This window comes from Cercospora kikuchii, assembly GCF_019650295.1.
Source record: "Cercospora kikuchii DNA, contig_00004, whole genome shotgun sequence".
NCBI lineage: Eukaryota > Fungi > Ascomycota > Dothideomycetes > Mycosphaerellales > Mycosphaerellaceae > Cercospora > Cercospora kikuchii.
In genome coordinates, this window is record NW_025408585.1 from 2,867,264 (window position 1) to 2,890,817 (window position 23,554).

Sequence of the window (23,554 nt, forward strand, 5' to 3'; positions counted from 1 at the left end):
AGTTTCGATCAGATGAATGTGCTAAAACATGGATATAGTAAGTAGTCATAGTGAGGATCTAAAATACCACTGGCGCCTTCATAAATGCTTCATCCCCACCCAATGACACAATGCGCCGCAAATCCTACTTTCGCAATGCATCCACACAAGCAACGACTTCTTGCTCAATACTTCCAACAAAGTCACGAATTCCTTCGACACTCATCAACGCTGCATCCGCTCTCACTCCGAACACGATGCCCTTCTCCCCCGGTCCGACATCGACGAAAACTTGATGCGACTGCAAAAAGCTCGTATCGACTGCGTCTACCGCTGTGCGTCCTGATAGAGCCTGCGGTGAAGAATAATCGGTGGGAACACCCAATGCAAGAGGCTGGAAGAGGCTGTCTTCTTCGTGCGCAGTCTCAGATCCCACGAGGATATTCTTGTTCCATAAGACGTTCAAGTACGCATTGAACGGAAGTTGAGTAGCACCTGGATCTGCGGCTTGTACAGCGATGCGCAGGCTACTCTGCTCGTAGGCGACACGTGCGCTGAGCATTTGCTGAATCTTGCGAATGCTGTCGAGAACATCCCGTTCGAGCACTTCTGGCACACACCACGGAAGCGTGTTCACCATGGGTCCAAGTACGTGCTCGATGCCATCGAATGCAGTACTGCGACCGAGCTGGAAGAAGCCAAACATGGGGCTGGAGGTCGCAGTGACGTTCGCCAGGGCGCGAGCAAACGCAACGAGCATGACATGCTGCGGTGAAATGCTATGACAGGCGCAGACCTGCTCAATATCCGCAAGAAGAGCCGTCGTGCTTTCGATCATACAGAAGCTCTGACTGCGGTCCTGGTCGTCACTCGTCCCGGGAGTCGATGGAATGATTGCCTGTTCTGCTCCAGTGAGAGTCTCTCGCCAGAATCTCTCCTCTGCATCCAGGTCACGGGACTGTATCGTATGGCGAACCAGTGCAGAGAAAGAAGGTGCAGCGTCTGGCTCATGACATTGATAGATGTTTGCAAGCTCTGTGATGAGTCGTGGCATGCTCCATGCATCGTAGAGAGCGTGATGCACATAAAGCATGACCGCATCGCCGTCTGCTGCTTTGACGAGGCGAATTCGGATGGGAGGCGAGAAGAGGTCTGATGGAGTGCGGGCTTCTGCATGTGCCTTTTCCTTAACGATTTCGACCATATTCTTGTCGCTCTTGACCTCTACGAATTCGTCATCTTTGATGGCACCATCTCGAAACACAACTTGGAAAATGGTGTTGTCTGCAATTGCTGCAAAAGTGGTTCTCAGGACAGAGTTGCGTTGCCTCAATCTGTTCCACGAGTCGCGCAGTTTGTCTGCGTCAAGACGAGTCCGCGAGTAGAAAGTCCAGCCTGGCTCGTATAGCGTTCTTCCTGATTGCAGCCAGCTTTGAAGATGGTACTCTTGACCAGGTAGCAGCGGCAGGACTTCTTCGATGTCGGTCGAGTCGATTGCCAGATGGGTCAGAACGGCCTGAGTCTGCTCTTCAGAGACGAGCTCAGCAGCATCCGTTGCTTGCGAGCTGTCGGCAGCTTTGTTCAGCTTGCCAGCCACGATTTCGCAGATTCGCCCAAGTGTGCCACCGCTGAGAATGTCCGCAACGCTGACTCGAAGACCGGCTTTGCGACATCGGGATGCGATCTGAATGCCTGCGATCGAATCGATGCCGAAAGAGTAGATGCTTGCTTCAAGCGTGATGCTTTCAGGCGAGACTTGAGCGACTTCCGCCATAGCTTTGCGGATCGTGTCTGCGTATTGCTCAACAGCAAGCTTATCAAAGGACACCGAGCCAACGCTCTTTGAAGCAGTTGATTGAAGCTTGAGCGGCAGGCTTCGCAACTGTTCTGGATACGCCGTTGCGTATCGCTCGGGCTTCTGAAGAATATCTTGTACGGAGGATTGGAAATGATCAAGCAACGTTTCGAGTTCCGCTTTGGGGATGGAGGCATGTGCTCGTGCTGTCACGCCCTCAGGAAGGTGCTCGACTTCAAAGTTCAAGCGGTATTCGGAAGGCACTGGAGCTGTGTCCGATTCGAGCGGCTTGCCCAGGGTGAGTAAACTAGGTCCATCAGCGCTCCAGTCCACTTTGGTGTACACGAATAGACTGTCGATCAGTGCAGCACTTGGATCTATGTTGCTGTTGCCATCGCTCCTCCAGCTCTTCTGTATTTCTGCTAGAGATGCGTGTTGATACTCTAGAGAGCCGGTGTTCACTTCGCGTACAGCCTGTACGAGCTCCTGGTTGCTCTGCAGAGAGTCTTTCATCGACACGCGGAAGGGAACGGTGTTGAACAACGGGCCCACAATTTCGGTGTCGCCTGATCCATCTTCCTCATGGACTTCGACACCAGTCCGCGCCGCCATGACATGTCCGAATGCGACGTCACGTCGTCCGTGCAGGCATGCTAGTGCTTTGGCAAACGCTGCCACTAGTACATCCTTGAGAGAAATGTCGTCTCCCAAAGATGCCAACTCCAAAGATCGTGGCTCGGACGTGATCGTTCGTTCTGCAAGATGGAACTCGCTTGATGCTGAATCATCGATGATTGGCGCACCCTCATATCCTCTCACTTGCTCGACCCAGAATTTGACTGCTGGCTTTGCGACTCGGGCAATGGCTTGAGCGGCTTTGTAGTAGGGCGTAATGGATGGCGGGATCTGGTTCCCAAAATACCGTGCGGCCAGCTGTCGGAAGAGCATGCCAATGCTGATACCGTCGTATATCGCGTGGTGTAGAGTGAGAATGATGACCGGTGAACGCTTCGCATTCGCTTTGTTGTCGTCAGAAAGGCTCTCTTGCACAACTGTCACGCTCGCCAATGGCTCGCCACTCTCGACTCGACGAGAGAAGTCTGATTTCTCAGACGACAGCGACAACCAATACTGATGAGCGTTCTCGACTTCGACTTGCCTCCAATCTGGTTTCTTCAGGTTTCCTTTGTCATTTTCGTGGACGACGCCTACCCATGGGCTGCCCGCATCGCGAAGCTCTGGAAGCCAGTGGAATGTTGTACGGAGCACGTCGCAGTCCTCGATACAAAGATGCCAAGCCTCCTTCATGCGGTCGATGTCGATGCCTTCGTGGCAGCGGAAAGCGTGATGATGCATGTAATATGCTCCATCGGAAGCAAGACTTTGTGTCAACATACCAGATACGAGAGGTGTGCATGCGTAGAAGCTTTCGATTGCGTCCTCCCTGCTCTCAGCCGATGGTAGGTCGTTATCGCCAAGAGCCGAGAGAATGCCATGCTTAACGAGAGTGGACTTGACCAGTTGCTCCTGTCCCTGTGCTGCATCGTCGACCCTGGTTTTGTCATCCTGGCTCTGGTGCTCTCCATCTACAGCTTGAGCTGCCAAGAACTGCGCCAATGTGCGCACGCGGTTGTTTCTGATCAAGTCGGCGGAGGACACCTTCTTGAAGCCTTTCGTTCTCAGAAATTTTGCAAACCGGATCGCAGAAATGGAATCAACGCCTACATGAATGAACGGCGTGTCCTTGCGAATTTGATCTTGTGCGACTTTGGCGAATTCACCGAGAAGGGTTTTCAGCTCGAGCTCGAGAGGGCTGTAGGCACTTTCCTCGGTGCTGTCCATGGAGTGTACATCTTGTGCTGAGCCACCAGTGGAATCGGATGTGGTTGCCACTCCAAAAGCTGACAGCGGCTCGTGGCTTCGCGAAAGGATCGCTTCCACCAAGAACTCGACTTTCTCAAGGAAGTCGCAGGAAGCTTCCTCGGAGGGAAAAACGTGGGCAATGTACCCAAGACCGACAGTAAGCGAGTCCTTCTCACTGTTGGCAGTGAACTCGATCGCAAGCGGGTAGTCGACTGTGATGGTATTCTGTGTCACGTCTGGAAACAGGCTTCTATTCTGCTCTGTTGAGCTCGCCCCTTGCTGCTTGCGCACGAACGAAAATAGACAATCATACAGTGGTCTGTCTGCTTTCAACCAGCGCTGGATGTCTCTTGGAGATGCGTGTTGGAATTCCAGCGATGCAGAATTGTCTTTCTGCAGAGTGCTCAACGCTTCTTTCAGCTGTTGCTCCCGTGCGTCAGCGAAAGTCACACGGGCGGGAATAGTTGCTATGCACGGCGCCATGATGTTGTCGGCATTCTCCAGCGAAATCGTGCGACCAGATAGGACGTTGCCAAAAATGATTTCTGTGCTCTGCATCATCTGCGAGAGAGCAATTGCAAATGCAAGCTGCAGAACGCTGGACAGCGTTACACCCAAAGAGCCTATGATTTGACTCTCCAAGGTGGACAGTTTTGCATTAAAATGACGCTGAACTTCTTGTAGTGTTGAGTTGCTTCTGCCCACATCGCTCAGTAATTTGGCATGTTGCCAGCCTCGAAGGAGCGTCGACCAGTGGGCCCGAGCTCGTGCTTGATCTTGTAGCGCGATGTGTTCGACCAGCGGCTGAGATGACAGTCTAGTCTCACGGGCTTGGTCGTGATAGATGGATTCCAAGTCGTGGAACATTAGGTACAAGCTGTGTCCATCGTAAATAGCGTGGTGAATCGATACCAGTAATAGGTTGTCGTGGTCCTGTAGGTAATTGACCTGCAAAGGCGGCTGCGTCCAGACGTTGCGGATTACATCTTCCTCAACTTGCTGCTGAACAATATGGAGAGATCTGGTCGATGGAAATCTGTTGTTTCTCCAGTCTGTGCAGGTAGCTTCAGCTTTGAGCACCACTTGGTAGAATGAGTCGTTCTTGTGCAGAAAGCAGGTGCGGAGGACCTCGTTGTCCTGAATCAGTGTTGCCCAAGCACTTTGGAGGCGCTCCACGTCAATGCTGCCATCGATCTTGAAAGTCATGTGGTTGATATACGCTCCGCCTTTGCCTTGATCAGGGTTTTGATGCATGCTCTGTCCAAGTATAACCTCTTGCAACGGCAGGCAAGGGCGAATAGCTGCAACGTGACCACGCTCCACTTCAAGCTCGTCGCTGTTCAACAGACTCTGCTCGAGGTCTGCAAGCTGAGACTGAACCAATCTGTGCTTCTCTGCATCTTCGCCAGCCGCGCGGGTCGAACTTTGTGCCAGTGCCTCGATGGTCGGATTTCTCATCACCATCGCCACGCTGCACTCATATCCAGCTTTGCGGAGCCGCGAGAATACACTGATTGCTGACAAGCTGTCGATACCAAGCTCGAATATTGTGGTCGCTGGAGTGACTGAGGATGGCTTGTCTTTGAGCGCCGGGGCAATGATGTCCCACACTCGCTCTTCGGACTCAGTCAACTCTCGCGCGACTGCAGACTTCTGACCTGTTTTCCAATGACCAGAAGCAAAAGTGCTCATTGGTGTCTCCGAGATCGTTTTGACGAGAGTCTTGGTGTCGACCTTTCCAGACGTCGGAGCAAGAGGTATGTAATCGAGTGGCACGATCACGTCAGGGACCATGTAAACTGGCAGAGACTTTTGGCAGTTGGCTCGCAACTTCGTGTTGGCTCCTTGTACTTGTGACACGTCAATTTGAGGCGGAGTCTCGTCGCCCTTACGCTTCACGGCACCAGACGCCGCCGTGAAAGCAACAAGCTGGTCACGAGAGAGCTCCGGATGTCTGACGACAAGAGCTGCAGTATCGATTGGCTCGTCAGAGGCTTCGCGAACTCCTTCAGCAACTTCACCAAGCTCCACACGTTGACCCCTGATCTTCACTTGATCATCCTTTCTCCCCAAGAAGAGAATGTGGTCATCATATCTCAGTTTGACAATATCGCCGGTTCGATACATGCGCTGACCACGGAAATCTTCAACGAACCCCTTCGCGTCTGGGCGATTGAGGTAACCATTTGCGATCAAACTGCCAGTGAAGCAAAGCTCTCCAGGCATCCCACGAAGAGCATAGTTGTCAGTGCCAGGAATCAAAACGTGGCCAACTGAGTCTCCAAGTGGCATCCCGATGTCTCGTGCATCGGAGTTGGGATATAAGCGACCCGAGCAGCATCCAACAGTGGCTTCGGTTGGGCCGTAGGCATTGATCAATCCCACATTTGCCAGTGAACCCCATCTCTTCTTCGTCTTGGGAGACATCTTCTCGCCACCCACGCCAAGGAAGACAAGATCGGGCGCATCCTCGGGATCGAGGCCAGTCTGATCCAAGAGAGACGGCACGAAACTGGCATGCGTGATATGAAGTGAAGACAGGCACAAGGCCAGGTCATCCAGTAGCATCGACTTCAATCCCGTCGTAATCGCGAATCCGTGTCGCCACGCCAGGAACATCTCGCCTATGTGCACATCGAAAGCGCGACTCGCGAGCCCAAGATATTTGCCACGGCCGGCTAATTCTCTGGTTGTGGTGACATCGCAGATGAATTCGGACTGAGCCTCGACAAAAGATGCCAAATTCTGTTGACTGACGAGCACACCCTTTGGTTTGCCGGTGCTACCGGATGTGTAGAGCAAGTATGCATTGTCCCGAGGTTCACAACGATGAAGCACATCGTCGGCGGACTGCTTTGCAAGGTCATCTAGGAATGCTATGTCCTCTACATTAGCAAGCTTGCAAGCCTGTGGGATCTGGACTCCGTCGATGAGTTCTGGTGTCGTGAAAATAAATGCTGCGTTGCTGTCCTGAAGTAAGAACTCTTTGCGCTCCGCTGGTAAGGCTTCATCAATTGGTAGATAAGCATTTCCAGCTTTCAAGATACCAAGCGGAACAGCCAGCGACATCAGCGTCCGACCGATGCACATCCCGATCATCTGCTTTGTGACACCATTACTTAGAAGGAAACGTGCGACGCGATTCGCTTCCGCATTCAGCTCAGCATAGTTCCACGACTCCGTTTCGGTGCAGTCAGGATCTAACGTGGTTACGATTTCGGCTGCCTTCCAGTCCGGATGCTGAGTAGCCCAGTGCTCTACGTAGAATGTCGCAGACTTGGTGGAAGGGCATGCAGTATCCCTGCGAGGTGTTGTTCGTGAAATGAGGGCATCGGGGAAGCCATCTGTCAGAGAAGCTACTGGCGAGTGCGAGTTCTCAGCCAGAACAGTGACCATTGAGTCAAGCTGCCTCAGTAGCAGGTCATGTTCGTTTTCGCTGAGGACATGGTCCGCCACGGCAAGCTCAAATTGCAGAGTGGAATCGGCTTCTTGCCAAACATTCAGTGCTAGCGGGTGCTCCACCTCGATGTTGGTGATATCTTCGAGACGCTTCCACAGTCCCTGGTGCTCTTGAATTGGTTGAGTTGCAGATGGATGGAAAGCAAAGACTGCAGGATACAGCATCGTGCTCGGACCACATCCCAGGAGTGATTTGATAGTGCTCGGGCGAATGTTTCGATTAGGCCAAGCTGATCTAGAGAAGTTGTCCTGTTGTACCAGCGTCTCTGCTGCCGTTTTCTGTCGCCTGAAGAGCACGGGCACAGTCGACATCAACGGTCCGAAAACTTCGGTCAGCTTCCCGTCCATGACTCTGTCTGAGAGAATCTCCGCAAACACGATGTGCGGGCTCTCAAGAAGATCGGAGAGGAGCAGTGCCCACGCAGTGCGGAAAATCGTGACAACCGAATTGAGGCCTAATCCGCACGCGACTTTGCGGAGAATTTCCATAGGTGTGCTGCATCTTTGGAACTTGATGCGATGAACCAGCTTGTCATCAGTCGCAAAGCTCTGCGCAGTAGGTGATTCGAACTCTCGAAGACTGTTCTTCCAGAAGTCGATAGCTGTTTCGCTGTCTGCATCCAGAGCGGAACTCGATGAAATTGCCTCAGACAAGGATGCTCTCGAAGCAGTCTTGAGGGTACGTTCGTACGCAGCTTTGACGTCGTTCTCCAGATATGCCAAAGATGGTCCATCGTAGATGATGTGAGATATGGTGAGCAGCAACGTTCTTTCCTCTCCCCGGACAAAAATGTCGACTGCCCAAGGCGGCTGCTGGAATAGCTGGTCATGTTTCTGTTGAGCAGCCTCTTTGACACGCTTCCGCGCAGCTTCTGAGACGTCGCTAGAGATCTCATGGACATTCCAGTCGAATTGCGGCTCATCATAAATGAGCTGCAAGTACGAAAAATTGTCCTTCCGCGTTTCGTCCGACTCTTCGCCAAGCTCAGCTTTGGGGACGAATCCTGCGCGTAGCGCCTCAGTCTGCCTTGCGACTTTGATCCATGCGCGCTGTAGGCGAGCAAGATCAACATCCTCATTGAGACGGAAGACGTGGCTGCTCCAATAAGCTTGCGGATCTCTCAACGACTCTGCCAGCAGATTTTCTTGCAGCACGGTGGTAGGGACGACAGTGAATTCGTCTTGTTTAATGCGTCTCGCAACTGCTCGGTAGTACCGTGAATCGAAGCTTTGGAGAACGCCTACCTCAACGTACTGTTCTGGCTGCTCACTCGCCAACGGCGAGTCAGCGCGTCTGGAGGCGTTCGCAATGGTGCAAAGGTCGTCCAAAGATCGACACTTAAATGCATCTACGACAGATAGGCCATATCCAAGGGCGTTGATCTTAGGAATCAGTCTGATGGCGCCGATTGAGTCTATGCCAATAGCTGCGAGGCTACTGTTGGGCCGTAGACTTTCGGCGGGAATGCGCAGAACTTGTGTAATAACTTGGAGCACATGCTCGTTCGCGGAACGCCACTGTATGTCAGTCGCCTTCGCAGTCGAGATGGCGGAAGCACCTGTATTGTCTTCCCATGAGTTGAGATCGATGGAATGGTAGATCGACGTCAATTTGGCACGATCAACTTTAGCAGATGCCGTTGTGGGTATCCTGGGGACCACAACGAAGCTGCTGGGGATCATGTACGGCGGCAGCACTGAAGTTGCATACTGCTTCGCGCTAGCTGCAACGTCCTTTGCAAGCGGGTGAAGAATGGCCTCGTATTCATCATCAGCACCAGCAATCGAAGGACAAGCCAAGAAAGCAACGACTGATTTGGTTTCAGCCTCTTTACGCTTGCACAATAGGACCTCGAATCTCTCGACTCGCGAGTCAGCATCTTTGAGTGCAAATGCAATCTCACCGAGCTCGACTCTTTGCCCACCAAGCTTGACGAGATCATCGTCTCGTCCAACGTAATTGATTGTGCCATCGGCCAAGTGGCGCACGAGATCACCAGTGAGGTAGACGCGCTGTTGTAGTCGTTCGTTCCATACGAACTTCTTCGCATTTACATCTGGCATATTCCAGTACCCAGACGACAGTTGAGGACCGGTCAATGCGAGCTCTCCAATGGCGCCTCGCACGGCAAGTTGGCCATTGTCGACGACATACGCCCCAACTGACGACAGCGGCACACCAACATTGGAGCTGTGATATGTATCTGCTTGGCCAGTAAATTGACGCAGTGTCGAGACCACAGTAACTTCCGCTGGGCCGTAAGTATTGAATGCTCGCATATCGCGGCCCCAGTCAGCTGCAACGGCTTCTGTGAGCTTCTCGCCAATCATAGTGACGACTTCCAGAGTCTTGATATTGCTGCGAGAAAGTGTAGCAGCGAAGGCGGGAGTCAGATGCGCATGCGTGGCCCTGAGATCGTTGGCTATGTCTGCAAAGTTCTGCAGCATGAGTTGCCTGGTGCTGGAAATGACAACACCGCCAACACTCCAGGTATAGAAGAGATCCTGCACGAAGACGTCGAAGGTGTATTGTGAGAATTGCATGCATCGAAGTTCGCCACTTGATGTTTCTGTTGGTACTGCTTCTGCCAGTGCATTCATCGCAGTCGCGGCAGCTGTATGAGAGATTGGAACGCCCTTTGGCAGACCAGTAGTTCCAGATGTGAAAATCAAGTACGCAAGGCCGGAAGAATCGTGCGTGACACCGAGTTCGATGTTTGGACCTGAGATGAGTTCTGCTTCGATCGCATCAAGGTCAATTTCGAGCGTCGAGACGCCATTTGGGATCGCGGATCTCTCAACTTTGGACGAAGTTGCAGAAAGCAGAAGCACCCGACTTTCAGTTCGCTCCATAATGGCGTGCTGCCGTGCCGGAGGTGAGTATGGGTCGATTGGGCACCACCCAGCGCCAGCCTTGAGTACAGCCAGTACCGCAATGTAAAGCTCGGGACACTTCTCCATACAGATCATCACAGGTTCGTTGATGACGGTGCCAAATTTCGTTATGAGAGTCTTAGCCAGAGCCGTTGCCATCCTTGAGAGCTTGTCATACGACCATTCGATATCGTTCTCCGGATGATCGATAGAATTCCGGAAGACCAGAGCTGACTTCTCTGGTGTTGTGGCTGCATGCTGTTCGAATCGACTCTGCAGGATAAGCTGAGACTCCGGCAAATTTGGCTGTTCGATGACCAGGATGCCAGACATCAGTTGTTGGCTCAGATTACAACGAACGTCCAGCAGAGTTCTGGAAGCATCATCACAGATACCCGCAACGAGCTCGTCAAGCTGACTGAGCATGACACGTGCAGCCTGTCGATCGAGATGCTGATGAGTATAAGTACCGCGGAAGCGTAAAGCTCCGCGGGAGGTCGGCCAAATCTCAATCATGATTGCAAAGTCATGTTCCATTGCAGGATGTTCAACCTTGTGCCAGATTGAGCCGTCTTCACCTTTCGTGTCGAATGCTTGGAAGGCGAGCAGCGTGTCGTAAGGTAGGGAGCCATCTGCAGTAGTAAGAGAGCTGAGCGGAGCATGTATGTAAGGTAGAGATGCGGCGTTCTTCTCTGTCAATTGTTTGAGCAGGTTTTCGAGAGTCTTCTGTGTGACATCCGTATGGCCGAGTTTGACAGGTGCGACAGTGAACGTTGGAGCGTGGCAGATACTCAGCTGATCCTCGAGGCGATCGGAAAGTACACTGCCGAATGAGATATCTGAAGTCGTTCCCGTGTATGAGAACAAGATAGCTGCCCAAGCAGCGTGCAGGATGGAGAGGGGAGAGACAGATGCGGCTTTTGCTGCGGCGGAGACACTCTCCATTGTGGCTTGGCCGATGACCTCTTCAACCTGCGCATCCTGGTTCTGTGTCTCAGGCTTTGAAGCAGAAACGCAAGGAAACGGTACTGGATCATGACTGCCGAACTCAGTCTGCCAGTAATCCACACTTGCTTGAGTGGCCGATGAGAAGTGCTTGTGGACGGCGACACCGATCTCAGTGCGACTGAGTCGTGGTTTGTCGTGATATGCTGTCTCGACATCTTGCAATATCAGTTCGAGTGAACCGCCGTCGAAGACGCCATGGAACAAAGACAAGAGAAACGCCGAGTGCTCGGGTCCTTGTATGATCGAGACACGGAAAGGCGGCCTGTTTAGCGTGATGGCAGATTCCGCTTCCTTCTGTGCCTCTGATATTGTTGTGTTCCAGGTTTTCGCATTTGAACACATGAATCTGTGGATGCTCAAAGAAGCGACACCAGATTTCGGTGAGAGAACGCATTGTGCGAAAGGAGCCAGGTCGTCATCCACGGGCAGAAAAACTGTTCGGAGGATCTGTGGCCCAGAAAGAGCACTGCGCCAAGCTTGCTCAAGTTTGGAAATATCGGCTCCTGGGCTTGCGTGGTAGATCGAGTGATTGATATAGCTCTTTCTGGATGGCGAGCCTCCCTGCCTTGACACACTTCGATAGAAGCTGGCGATCATACCAGACTGGGTAGCAGTGGTTGGCAGGACCGTTTCTATCTCGTCGAGAGGAATTTCGAGTTGTTGAGCGCATGATTCCAGATGTTGAGAGCTGTATTGTGCAAGTTCCTGATCCCACTCATTGGTTTGAGATTCGGGTACCGCGTCAGCACCGGTTTCGGTCGAAACACGACTGGCGATACCCTCTGGAGTTCGACTGCTCAAAACGTCTGCGACGTTCAACCCGGTAATACCACTGTCTCTCAGCTTTTGCAGAAAGCGGACTGCTCGAAGACTGTCCAGCCCAAGGGATAATAGCTCCGTGGTGGGAAGTATGTCTTTAACATCGACATCACTGATGTCGCTCAAGATCGTCACAATGGCCTCCATTACAGGATCTTCTGATGTACTATTCCTCGGATGCTCAAGCTCATCGTCTTTCCTATGTGGTTGAGCTCTGGCAGCCCACCTCTTGCCTGCGATTACGCCCAGAGCTTTCCGGTCTGTTTTACCGGACCTGGAGCGTGGCATATCTTCGAGGACCACGTACATTGCAGGGCGCATGAATGCTGCAAGAGCAGCTTCGGCAGCTCGCTGGCAATCTGCCTCCAGGTCTTCGTGCGCCACAGAATGATCTGGCACAACACAAGCGAGAACTTGCTGGCTGCCTTGATCGGAAGAGCCAGTACTGTGAACGATCGCTGCCACTTCTGCGATTCCTGGTACACCAGCAATAGCATTCTCAATCTGGCCAAGCTCCACTCTCCTTCCACTGAGCTTCACCTGATCAGCGGTGATTCTGCCCAAGAACTCAACGCTCAGCTCGCCTTTGCTGTTCTTGACGACGCGGGCTCGATCTCCTGTCCGGTACAATCGACCATATTCTGAGCTAGTCACAAACACAGAAGCAGTCTGTTCGGGCCTGTTCAGATATCCTTGACTAATTTGGGGGCCACCGATCGCCAGTTCACCTGCAAATCCCATGGGCACAGGCTTTGGCTGCCTGGACATTGGATCGATGATGAGGATAGAGCAGGTGTCGATGGGCTTGCCTATGACAGAACCTCGCTCGAAGGCCGAGAAATTTGAAACGATAGTGCAATTGATGGATGCTTCGGTAGGTCCATATGCATTGAGTAGTCGCCGATGTCGTTGAAGACGAGGAGTATGACTGGTTTCTGATGACCATAAAGGTGAGTCGGAGGAGAAGTTCTCGATGACCTTCGGGGTCAACTTCTCTCCCATGGTCCAGAGATGGCGAAGTGTTGGTACTCTGTCTGGCCGTAGGACACTCGCCATGCTAGGAGTCGCCATCATGATGGTGGCTGCCAGCTTGTTCACAGCTCGTTCCGGATCCGTCAAGAGGAGGTCCCTCGGCGCGCTGCATAGAGTTCCTCCAGTCCACCACGTTACGAAGATTTCCATGATTGACGGATCAAATGTGGGCGCCGCGAACTGGAACCAGCGGAAGCCGTCCCGGATGAAAGATGTTGGGAGAAATTTGGTGTGCGAGATGATCGAACATGAAGCAGCCAGATGGTGAATTTTGACACCTTTGGGCTTTCCAGTTGATCCGCTTGTGTACATTACATAGGCCAGGTCCGAGGGAGATACCTGTGGTAAAGTGTCATTGGATAGCATAGGCGAAAGCGAGCCTTTGCGATAGCGTGTGATGAATTCATTGACATCGTAACAAGTCGCAAGCTCGTCATCGTCGCAGTACCAGGCATCCCATGGACGGCCGCCAAGCTGAGGGCCGTTGCAGAGTACCACCGACGCACCAACCTCTTCTACTATGCCACGCAGCTGCTCAGATGGCGCATCTACTGGAAGAGGACAGAATGCGTAACCAGCCTTCAGTACAGCTAACCATGATACGTAGAACGCAACACACCCTGCCATATACGCTGGAATGATGATCTGCTGCTCTGGTGGGATTCTGGAGGCTCGCACGAGTCTTCTGAGCTTGATCGCGAGCGCAGTTGTGAGACTGTCGAGTTGTGCGTAAGTGAATGCTTCTTCTCCAGCATTGTCAGAACGTCCGTCATAGAAGTGTAGAGCAAGCTGCGTGGGGTGCGACGCAGCGGATAGCTGGAATCCGGCATGAAGTAAGTCGGCAGGCTTCTTCTGCTTTTCGCCCTGGCTGGTGATTGATGGATGCGACTGAGGTGGATGATTCAGCACAGACAGACGGAGTTCTTCTGTGCCTTCTGGTGCCGTCACTGACAGTCGCTTGATGAGTTCTTGGAACACCACGTCAATGTAGTCCTGATCAATCAGATCTTTGTCATAATGCACGACCACTGTGAGAAGAGTGGCATGGTATTGGATCACAAGTGGCTAATGTGAGTATCAGTCTCTGCAGTGCGCTATTAAGATCACATGAGGACTTACGCAATCCAATTGAGGCGCATGGTCGAGCGTATCCATGTGCTCCAGGTCCGCTAATAATTCCAAACCAAAGCCGAAAGGACCTTGAGTCTGATCGATTTCCTTCACATTGAGGCAGCATTCTGAGTCCCTATCGTTCTCTTGCTGCTGTTGGCTTCGATCGTCAAATTCCGCTTCCACAACACTTGGGCTTGATGTTCGGTCAACATGCTCACGAAGCAAGAACTGGAAGCAGATCTCTGACTCGCCCGTGAAATCCGCAATGAAGCGCGAGTAGCATCGTAAAAGTGCAGTCTTCCCTCTTGGTGCAGCGGCTGGGTTGGTATGATAGGTCCATTGTCTTCGTAGAGTCTGCCTCGATGCTACTGATGTCTGATTGTTCTGCTCGAAAGTGTCCAGCCGCGGGAAGTTTGTGGGTCTGCATCTGTATGTAGTAGAAGCCGCCATTGCTTCGTATGGTAGCAAATGTTCTATTCAGTGTGATAGACGGTAAGATCTGATAACGGGAGCCAGCTCCTCTCTTCCGGTAAAAGGCGGCACCTGTACCTACCGTTTCTCGCTCTTCTACGCGTCCAGCAGTGCGCGGACCTGGTCCATCGTGCCATATCGCGAATGCGCGGTTCTGCTTCTCGCACGATTCGATGTGGCCGCGATCGGTACTGTCATGAGACAGTGCGCATGCGGAACGATTGCCCTAGCAGGTATTCTCCTGCTGTCGGCACGTCTTGCCAACAGCGCACGTCCATCGGCGAAGCATCGGCATGTGGGCAGCACGCTAAGACCCACTTCATCTGCAAAAAGCAGACTGACGTGGGACGTCTCCATAAAGTTATCAATCTGATAATCTATCCGCAGAATGCCAGTCGGATAGGGCTTGGCTGTGGCGCACGCTATGCACAGATCCCTGTTAAGCGAATTCGGCTTTTCGAGTTCAAGTCTGTGCTTGATTTTCCGTAGCGAGATTGTTAGCGCGGAACAACTGCAACCATACAGCTGAGCGCAAGCTGTCGCTTGCCCACCCCGCCGGTAGAAATTTTGTTTGTTGGGACGCTCGAGGGGGCAAAAGAGTGACCGTCTCTCAGAGAGAAATCCGAGCCTAGCAATAGTGCTCTTTTGCTGTGCTCCACCTCAAGTGCAGTGCATGATTCAGTCTCGACTGGAAGGAGGGTCTCGATTAATATTTTGCTGCGGGCCCCAGGTTAGTGCGTGCATTTATCCATCGTTGCGAAAGATGCAATCGTTGTACCAGTTGCGTTTTCAGGCAGGTCCTCAGAAAACCCCACTGACTTCATTGGATCATGAGAGACGAGCTCTTGTCCGAAGAAAATCGCGAGCAATGTTGCCATCGACGCTCTTCCGACGTCATGGGCGTCTCATGGTCGATTCCTGAAGGATCATTCGTCAGCCGTACCAGACCGGTAGTAGTGAACCGGGCGAGATAAGCCGTGTGGTGGTGCTTGACTGGCGGGCCGTCGGTACTCCAAGGCCAATTGTTCCTCAACACGGAATACGAGCAAACTGCCAGAGGAGCCCAGGAATGGGGCGTACGTGGATACAAGCCGTTGACGCAAGGATGGCTGTAAAGACAACAGTGGAACCATCACGCCAATTGAATACCCGATCGACGCGATCCCCTCGGGCGTGCTTCACATGCAACGCTACCGCGTGTTGGGTGAAACTGTTTGTGACGTTTCTAGGTCCATCATTGCATGCCGAGGTATCCCACGTACAGTGCGCCGAGACAAGATCGCCATGGACTCGACAGCCTACACAAGGCGGTTCCGAGCCCACGCGGAAGTACAGCGATGCGAGCACCCGTGCAGTTCGCTTGATTCAGGGCGGCGCGCATTGTCCTCAAAGCCGGTGTCGGTGATGCGTTTACTGAAGCTGGCTCGTCTAAGGTCGATCCATCAGGGCTTCGCGAACATTCAGCGTTATCTGATCGTCTAGATCCGGTATTCGAGCGACTCCAGTGGCCATCAAACCAACGACATGTTGACCCAAGCAGTACAGGAGATCTCTAAACACCAGAGACAAGACTCCATATTCCACGGTCCTTCAGACCCGCCCTTGATAGCACTATCGCTGGGAGAGTTTCTCGACTTACAATGGTCGAAGTACGGAGACCGAGAGGCAGTGGTAACACCATGGAATTCCGAGAGATGGACATACTACGATCTGAAGGACCATAGCTCCCAACTTGCGAGATATCTGCACGCCAGAGGAATTCAATCAGGAGACCGAGTTGCAATTTTGGCCGGAAATCGTGCTGAATATGCATCTGTCTTCTTTGCATGCATGCGTATAGGGGCAATTCTCGTCATTCTGAACAACACGTACACAACTGCGGAAGCCGAATATGCCATGCAGTATACAGGTAGTGCTGGCGTCGACACTGTATCGATAGAAGGCTGACACGTCTGGCAGAATCCAAGGTACTGTTTGCAACGCCATTCATTGGACGTCAAGACAACCGGTCGATGCTCAAGCAATTCAGAGACAACACAAGATCTCTACCTGCTCTGCAGCAAGTCATCACTTTGGACGGAGCTTGCGAAGACTTCTTGGACTACCAGCATGCCATACGAGTCGGCGCTAGGCTTCCAGAAGATCCCGTAAAGGTGATCCAAGGCGGCATCAGTCCCTATGAGACTTGCAACTTGCAGTTCACAAGCGGGTCGACCGGTCATCCGAAAGCAGCAATGCTGACTCACTTTGGACTGCTCAACAACTCGCGATTCATTGGAGATCGTATGAGTCTGACGCACGAAGATGTCCTCTGCTGCCCTCCGCCGATGTTTCACTGCTTCGGTCTAGTCTTGGGTTTGCTCGCGTGCATAACACATGGCGCCAAGATCGTGTACCCGTCCGAGATTTTTGATGGCCCCTCTGTATTGGAGGCCATTACCACGGAGAAGGCGACTGCTCTGCATGGGGTTCCTGCCATGTTCGATACATTATTCAGTCTTCCGAGACCCGCCAACTTCGACTGCAGTCGTCTGAGAACCGGCATTATTGCTGGTGCGCCGGTGCCCCGCCATCTCATGGAGCTGCTCGTCAATGACTTTGGCATGACTGAGTTTACGAGCAGCTATGGCCTGACTGAGGCGTCGCCAACTTGCTTCAATGCATTCGTGGACGACAGCATCGATCGGCGCTTAACAACCGTTGGCACTTTGATGCCACATGCGCATGCAAAGATCGTTGACAGAGATGGCAACATCGTCCCTGTGGGTGTACGTGGCGAGCTGTGCATGGCCGGCTATCAGCTGCAACAAAGCTATTGGAAGAACCCAGAAAAGACCGCAGAGGTCATGACCCGCGATGAAGATGGTGTTCTGTGGCTGCATACGGGCGATGAAGCAGTCTTTGACCAGTATGGGTATTGCTCCATCACTGGGAGATTCAAGGACATCATCATCCGAGGTGGCGAAAACATCTATCCATTGGAGATTGAGGAGCGGTTAGTGCAGCACCCAGCAATTGACAGAGCCATTGTCGTAGGGCTACCGCATCCTCGATATCAAGAAGTCCCTGCCGCATTCCTCCAACGGGCCGCAGAAGCTCAGAGGCCGTCGGACGAGGAGGTTCGGAAGTGGACCAGGACGAATCTGGGCCGTCACAAAGCTCCCGCTCATATTTTCTGGCTAGGCGAAGATGGCGTGACTTCTGATATACCGGTGACCGGCAGTGGGAAGATCAAAAAGTTCGAGATGCGTAAAATTGGGCAAGAGCTGCTGCTGCGCACCGGTGGCAGCGAGGAAGCGCCTAGGGCTCGACTGTGAGGTATTTTAATGATCTGCGGTGGTGTTATGGGCGCTGCGGTATATAGTCCTGGAGATGGAGTGATGAATGTGTATGAGTGTTCGATGAATTGGTCATTATTGCTGGTGCCACGAAGTTCGTGAGGTGCTCTTTCCGCACGCTGACGCGCCAAGACTTTACCAACAACAAGACGCGTGCAAGGGTGCATCTTGTGGACTTTCTATTCCATCACCGACTACATTTCCTAATCTACCCGCTATTTCCTACAACAATGCAGACCCCGCAAAGTGCTCGTCCGCGTTCTGACGCAGAGAGGCGCGTATGCTCCGCGCCGCCCTGGCCCCACGCTCCGCCATGAACGCAAAATCGTCAACACGTTCTTTCGGATCTTCCAGCGTTCCAAGTACCCATATGCCGCATGCCCGATCTACAGTATCGCGCCGGAAGTTGACCCTGTACTCTTTGTCTACCGTCAAGGCGCCAGTGTCGTACAGCGGCGAGACAGCGGACAGCAGCTTAGCATCCCGAGAGCGCTCGTAGCCACTCGCAGAGATGACCAGGTCGAACGCAGGACCAGTGGTCACTTCACCGGTCCTGTTGTTCCTGGTCACTAAACGCACCTGGTCTCCATCGCGCTTCGCCCCGACCACCTCACTCAATGGTTGCATTCGGAAACGCCATTTCGTCGCATCCGGTTCTTGGAGCCTCTGGGTGTATTGCGCCTCGTACAAGCTTTCGAGTGTTTGCAGATCTACGCGTGGAGAGCTATGCACCTCCGCGTTCTGACGCCTCAGTCGAATCTCCGGCGGAGTCTGCATCAACTGGCTCGGTTCGGTCGTGATGTCTGAAATCCTTGGACTGTTGTCCTTTGGACGCAGAGCAGAATCTGCATGAATCAGAGTCGCATTATGCTTGCCTCGTGAGGTGTGCAGGTGGCTGAAGACTTCGACCGCTTCCTGATCAGCTCCGACTACTGCTATGTTGATGGTCTTCTGAAGACTGGGCAACTTCTGCAGGAATTGGGCACAGGAGCTCGAATGCAAGATCAGGTGCTGGAGCTGTGGACTTCGTAACGGGGAAATCAGATGCGGTTCAGCAACAGTAGCAAGCACGACTCGCTTCGCTTGGACTGTCGACTTTGCGCCAGACTTGACGTCGATGACTTCCGCCGCCCATCGCGTCACCCGGTTGAGCGCATCAACCTTCACAGGCTTGATGTTTGATGCTTCTTTGCTGTATTGGATCCAGCCACGTTGGTTCACCCGCTCCGCTGCCCATTTGAAGTATGCGGCAACGAGTCGCCTACTGGGAACCATTTTCGAGTTGTTCGTGAAATGCATGAGCTGATCTGTGGCCTGGAGAAAGTTGACGAAGGTGAACTCAGAGCGCGGGTTTTCCAATGTGGTCAAATCGTGCAGGAAGCTGGATCCGATTGATTTGTCTGGCAATACATGCTCCGGTGTCCAATTGAAGTGGCTCTCCCGTTCTACGAACAAGATTCGTGCCTGTGTTCTCGCATCTGCTAGCGAAGCAGCAACAGAAAGCGAAGTTGGGCCAAATCCCACACATAGCAGATCGTAGGTCTGGGATGATGGGGATTCTCTCGATGGTCGATGAGCAGGTCGCTCATTGCGCAAATCTGTTTGATCGTATGCGAGGGACATGATTGCTGTGCTTCTGGTTGTCAGTGTCCTCAGAGGTGTTTGCTGTCGAGGGCAGATGCTGCAACGTCTGGACGACTTCCAATGGAGCCCATGGCCGGCAAGCACTCAGTGGTACGACAGCAGCTCGATCCTGCCGAGACTCGGATACAGGCCTGCAGCGTGATGCACGTTTCTTGGACCCTCTACACGCTATGGCCAGCTCACCGATCGCTGCGAGCTCCTTGGGTCCTTCGTCCGACTTGGCGGATTCGTTTTTTTCATTGAACGAATCATCCCGACGAAACTGCCAAACGTCCTTCGATTGACGTACCATGCAACTCGCTGTGGGAAATCATCGTCTCATTGTCGTATGTTCGTATGCCCACTTCAGCCGGTGGGCTTGTCGCTGACTACTGTGCCGAGAAACATCCCGCTACAAGACACAGAATCAATCCTCCAGGCCGATCGAGAGGTAACGCGATGGGCGAAACGGCTAAGCATCACAAGAACCTGCATGTCGATCACTCAGAGCGTCCGCGTTCGCATACAGTCTAGCGTCTGCATTTGGCGCATCAAGCTAATGAGGTTCTCGCTTGAGCTAATAAACTGCAGGCTACCGCAAGACCCACGCCTGCCATGCAACAGTACCCACGCGACGACGCCACATTTTTGTGATCTAATCTGATTAGATCCTGAATCTCCACCCACCTCACTCCACCTGGCCGAAGTCGCTTAGTGCGCTGGAAAAATTCCGCCATAGTCGCGAGAAACTCGAGCAATGAGATTGAGCATTTGCCGAGAGCTGATTTTTGCTTTTGCATTCGAGACACCGCAAGATAGCGTTGGGCGACACCGTGAGAGACCTGCAATGTGCCGGATCTAGGGCACTTCAAACTTCCGACTACTTTGCTCGTGCACCATGCAGCTAGAAACTGAAATTTCGAGGTACGTACGCCTGTCCCTCGGCGCTGGTACGCAACAACTGTGCTCGAGAGGCACATGACGTGTCATGCAGACAGGCCACTACTGAGAGCGTTTTGCTTGCCGTAGCGATACAAACACGAAGAGGAGGATCCGTTTCGGCCAACCTTGTGTGCTGATGATCTTGAGAGTCAGAACTTTGCTCTGCCCAAAACCGACACCTCGCGTCAGCCACGCCTTGCCGCGCGCGTTCACAGCTTGCTCCTCGTGCGATCGTCGGTATCATGCAATACTGCCGATCCACGGGCCAGTACGACCTTTCCTCCAACCTTGCTCTCGAATCTGATCGTCCGAACCCCTTCCGCGGCCTCCTTCAGCTCCCACATTTCCGTTTCCAGAATATCTCCGGGCCTCACAGGGCTCGCAAAGCTGGCTTGAAAGCTGTGCAGAGCGTTGGCTTCTCCATTGGCAAATGTCTTCAGTATGAGTCTCGCAGCGACGTTCCATGAATACAACCCGTGCATTATCGGCGTAGGCTGCACAACAGCCTCCTCCACATGCGTAGCATGCAGCGGATTGTAATCCCCATTGAGTCTGTAGAGCAGATGTGCGGTTGGAGAAACGTGATGTTTCACTCTGGCATCCGGTGCACGATCTGCCGGCGGAGCAGGAGAAATTGCAGGTTTGCCATCGTTAGGCCCTCCCCATCCGCCTTGCGACATGAAGATTGCGGTTTCGGTCATGCGAGCATACAAGACTTCTCGCTGTGCAGAGCCAACCCGCTCCACGAGATCATGACTCGTCTTCACGATTGTCGATTTCCCCACGCCTTTATCCCATACTCCGATGACGTTGGAACGGATGATGAATCTTGTCCCTTCCGATGTCTTGGGTAGTTCCTTGACGATCTGCAGTGTTCGTTCTCCATCGACGACTCGCTTGATGTCTAGGGCTGGGAAACCAGGTATGAAATCCTTTGGAGGCGTCAGGTGTCTTGAGAAATGGTCTGCAAAGGACGTCGTAGTTGTGTAATTGTGCTTGAATGTGAGGACAATGGGGTAGGTCGGAAAGGCTGAGAATCTAGGATGCAGTTCGTAGCCGAATTGCAGCTCGTCAGGTTCACAGCCTATCGATGCAGCAAATATGAGGATATCGCGCTCGTTCCATGAGGCTGGTTTGTCGGGATACTGGTACAGAATGTTCGCAGGCATGTTGGCTTATTTCTGAGTCGTCACACGTGATTTGAAGAAGGTATGGACAGATTGTCAAGCTGAAGGCGGGAGTTGCTGAACCCTTATATCTAGAATTTCGGGCCCACTATAAAGTTGAGTCTTACAGCTTGGTGGGTTATGTTGTTCGTTGCACAAGATCTAATCCGTAAATGTTGGATATACAATGCTACAGAGCTTACTATCCATTGCAATCGACTTTCCTTACAACTTGGACTGGATCGCAGTCAATTGTATACCAGTACCGCCAACTTTTGTCTCTCCGTTCCAGTACACTGGACAGATTTGAAAGAACCTCTCCCTGCTGACCTTCATGGCTCCGCTTCTCTTGTGCGTGAGGTCAACAAATTTCGTCAAATTGAAGCCACACATCAAATCATAGCTCAAGACTGTCGAGTTCGTGGCTTTCGGCTCACCAATCACCCAGTGTGTTCGGGGTTCGTCGAGGAAGAGGTAGTGAATTGTGCTCGACCACCAGGCAGAGACTCGATGTGGACCGCGGAATGACGTGTTGCCAACGAGCGCATGGCGTCCACGGTCGAAGTCGCCTGCGTCGCAATAGACCCCAAAGTGGTCCTCCTAGAGCTTGTCAGTACTGTATCATTGCTGGCATTCGGTGAAGCTCACCTTTCCCCAGTATATCTCGTAGTACGCGAAGTAGGTGTCATCGAATTTCGCAAGCACAGTGATAACATGTCCATCTTCATGTAAATTTTTCAAGTACTTCCTATGCTCTTCTAAAGTCCCTGTCTCATTCCACCCCGCAGCCACGAATGGATCGTTCTGCCATTTATTGAACAATCCAAGATGTTCGGGATTGTTGTAATCCAGAGCAATCATACTGAAATGTTGATCCAGATGGGGGATATATCTGCTGTACATGATCGACCCAGGTGCAGGTTTCGCAGGTCTCCGTGGATGGAAGGCATGGACACGCTGTTCTGGAAATTTGGTGTCTGCGACGTAGTCCACCGGCAGGACTGGATACTGATCCAAGGCTTTCCCGGAAACTGTCGCAGTAGCTGGAGCCCATACTGGCCGTGGACCAAATGGCGATCCTGCGCCTTGCCAGAAGTTGCCTCGGAGAAGTACAATTTCATCGGGGAAAGCTCCTGGAGTGCTCTCTGCAGGCCTCGCTGGTACCTCGCGATTCTCTGGCAGAGGGTGTTCCACAGCCAGTCCAACATGCTTGAGCTCTTCAGACAGCTCGCGGTGACCAGAACCTTTGAGTTCTACCCGGAAGTATTCCAACTCTGGCCGGAGAGTGAACAAGCAATATACTATGAGCCACAGCTGGGCCACTGTAGGTTGAGAATTGTCGTTCCATACAAGATCCGACTTTGGAGCCCTTCTCACTCGACCCCAGAAGAAATTGTTGCTCTCTGGTGGTAGACCATCACTGGGCTGGTCCTGAGCGGGGTCGGAGAAGTAGATGTTGCTATGAAGGTCTACTGGAGGAAGTGTGGCATCTTTCCGTGTCGGCGATGAACCGGTACTCCGAGGTTCATGGCGAATTCGTAACAGCTTGCCGCCATATCTCGTGGGAGCCTGTTTGCGATCGACCTCGTCTATTTGGTATGTAGTGAGATATGGGTGTGGGAGTCGTAAGGTCGCGGGCAGAGAGATATCCATGATTCTTAGGATTGAAGCAGACACTTGAGCAAACAGTAACCACGAATGCGTGGGAACTCACCTTCACTCGGGCTGCTGCTGTCGGCCGTGGAGCTTTCGCGTCAACCGCGATGGAGGCACCCGGTGCCGCGCTGGTTCCTCACGCCATTTTCGCATTCGCGTCTGCTCAGCAAGCTCGGGAACCCAAAATTACCCATCAGCGCACAATGACGACGACCCGTGGTGGTGTTGATTGCAGACGGAGCTCTTGACCACTTCGGGTGGCGCCTGGCGGATCAAGATAGTGCGCCGCTCTAACCGACGGATCAGATATCGGTCCTTAACCGAGTGACAGGGGTGTTCATTAAGCTCCACCTCTGTTAGCTGCAGTAGTTCTTTGCCAACCACCCCACCCCACGAGCAGAGACCATGTCGCAGTC

At 52.7% G+C, this 23,554-nt stretch overlaps 5 protein-coding genes across 5 annotated transcripts; 1 reads left to right on the forward strand and 4 right to left on the reverse strand.

Moving 5' to 3' along the window:
- Positions 1-124: 124 nt before the first annotated feature.
- CKM354_000736400 (uncharacterized protein) lies at positions 125-14,392 on the reverse strand (the record flags this gene model as incomplete). Its single annotated transcript, XM_044802710.1, has 2 exons — positions 125-13,894; positions 13,949-14,392. The coding sequence occupies 2 exons, from the start codon at positions 14,390-14,392 to the stop codon at positions 125-127; spliced, it is 14,214 nt and encodes a 4,737-aa protein (XP_044658645.1).
- A 1,545-nt stretch (positions 14,393-15,937) lies between these two features.
- On the forward strand, positions 15,938-17,730 carry CKM354_000736500 (uncharacterized protein; the record flags this gene model as incomplete). The annotated part of the gene is made up of 2 exons (XM_044802711.1): positions 15,938-16,322; positions 16,373-17,730. The coding sequence occupies 2 exons, from the start codon at positions 15,938-15,940 to the stop codon at positions 17,728-17,730; spliced, it is 1,743 nt and encodes a 580-aa protein (XP_044658646.1).
- Positions 17,731-17,973: 243 nt separating this feature from the next.
- Positions 17,974-19,374, reverse strand: CKM354_000736600 (uncharacterized protein; the record flags this gene model as incomplete). Its single annotated transcript, XM_044802712.1, has 1 exon — positions 17,974-19,374. The coding sequence occupies one exon, from the start codon at positions 19,372-19,374 to the stop codon at positions 17,974-17,976; it is 1,401 nt and encodes a 466-aa protein (XP_044658647.1).
- Positions 19,375-20,525: 1,151 nt separating this feature from the next.
- CKM354_000736700 (uncharacterized protein) lies at positions 20,526-21,485 on the reverse strand (the record flags this gene model as incomplete). The annotated part of the gene is made up of 1 exon (XM_044802713.1): positions 20,526-21,485. The coding sequence occupies one exon, from the start codon at positions 21,483-21,485 to the stop codon at positions 20,526-20,528; it is 960 nt and encodes a 319-aa protein (XP_044658648.1).
- Positions 21,486-21,707: 222 nt separating this feature from the next.
- Positions 21,708-23,135, reverse strand: CKM354_000736800 (uncharacterized protein; the record flags this gene model as incomplete). Its single annotated transcript, XM_044802714.1, has 2 exons — positions 21,708-22,082; positions 22,131-23,135. 2 exons carry the CDS (start codon positions 23,133-23,135, stop codon positions 21,708-21,710), a joined length of 1,380 nt encoding a protein of 459 aa, XP_044658649.1.
- Between the last annotated feature and the right edge of the window lie 419 nt (positions 23,136-23,554).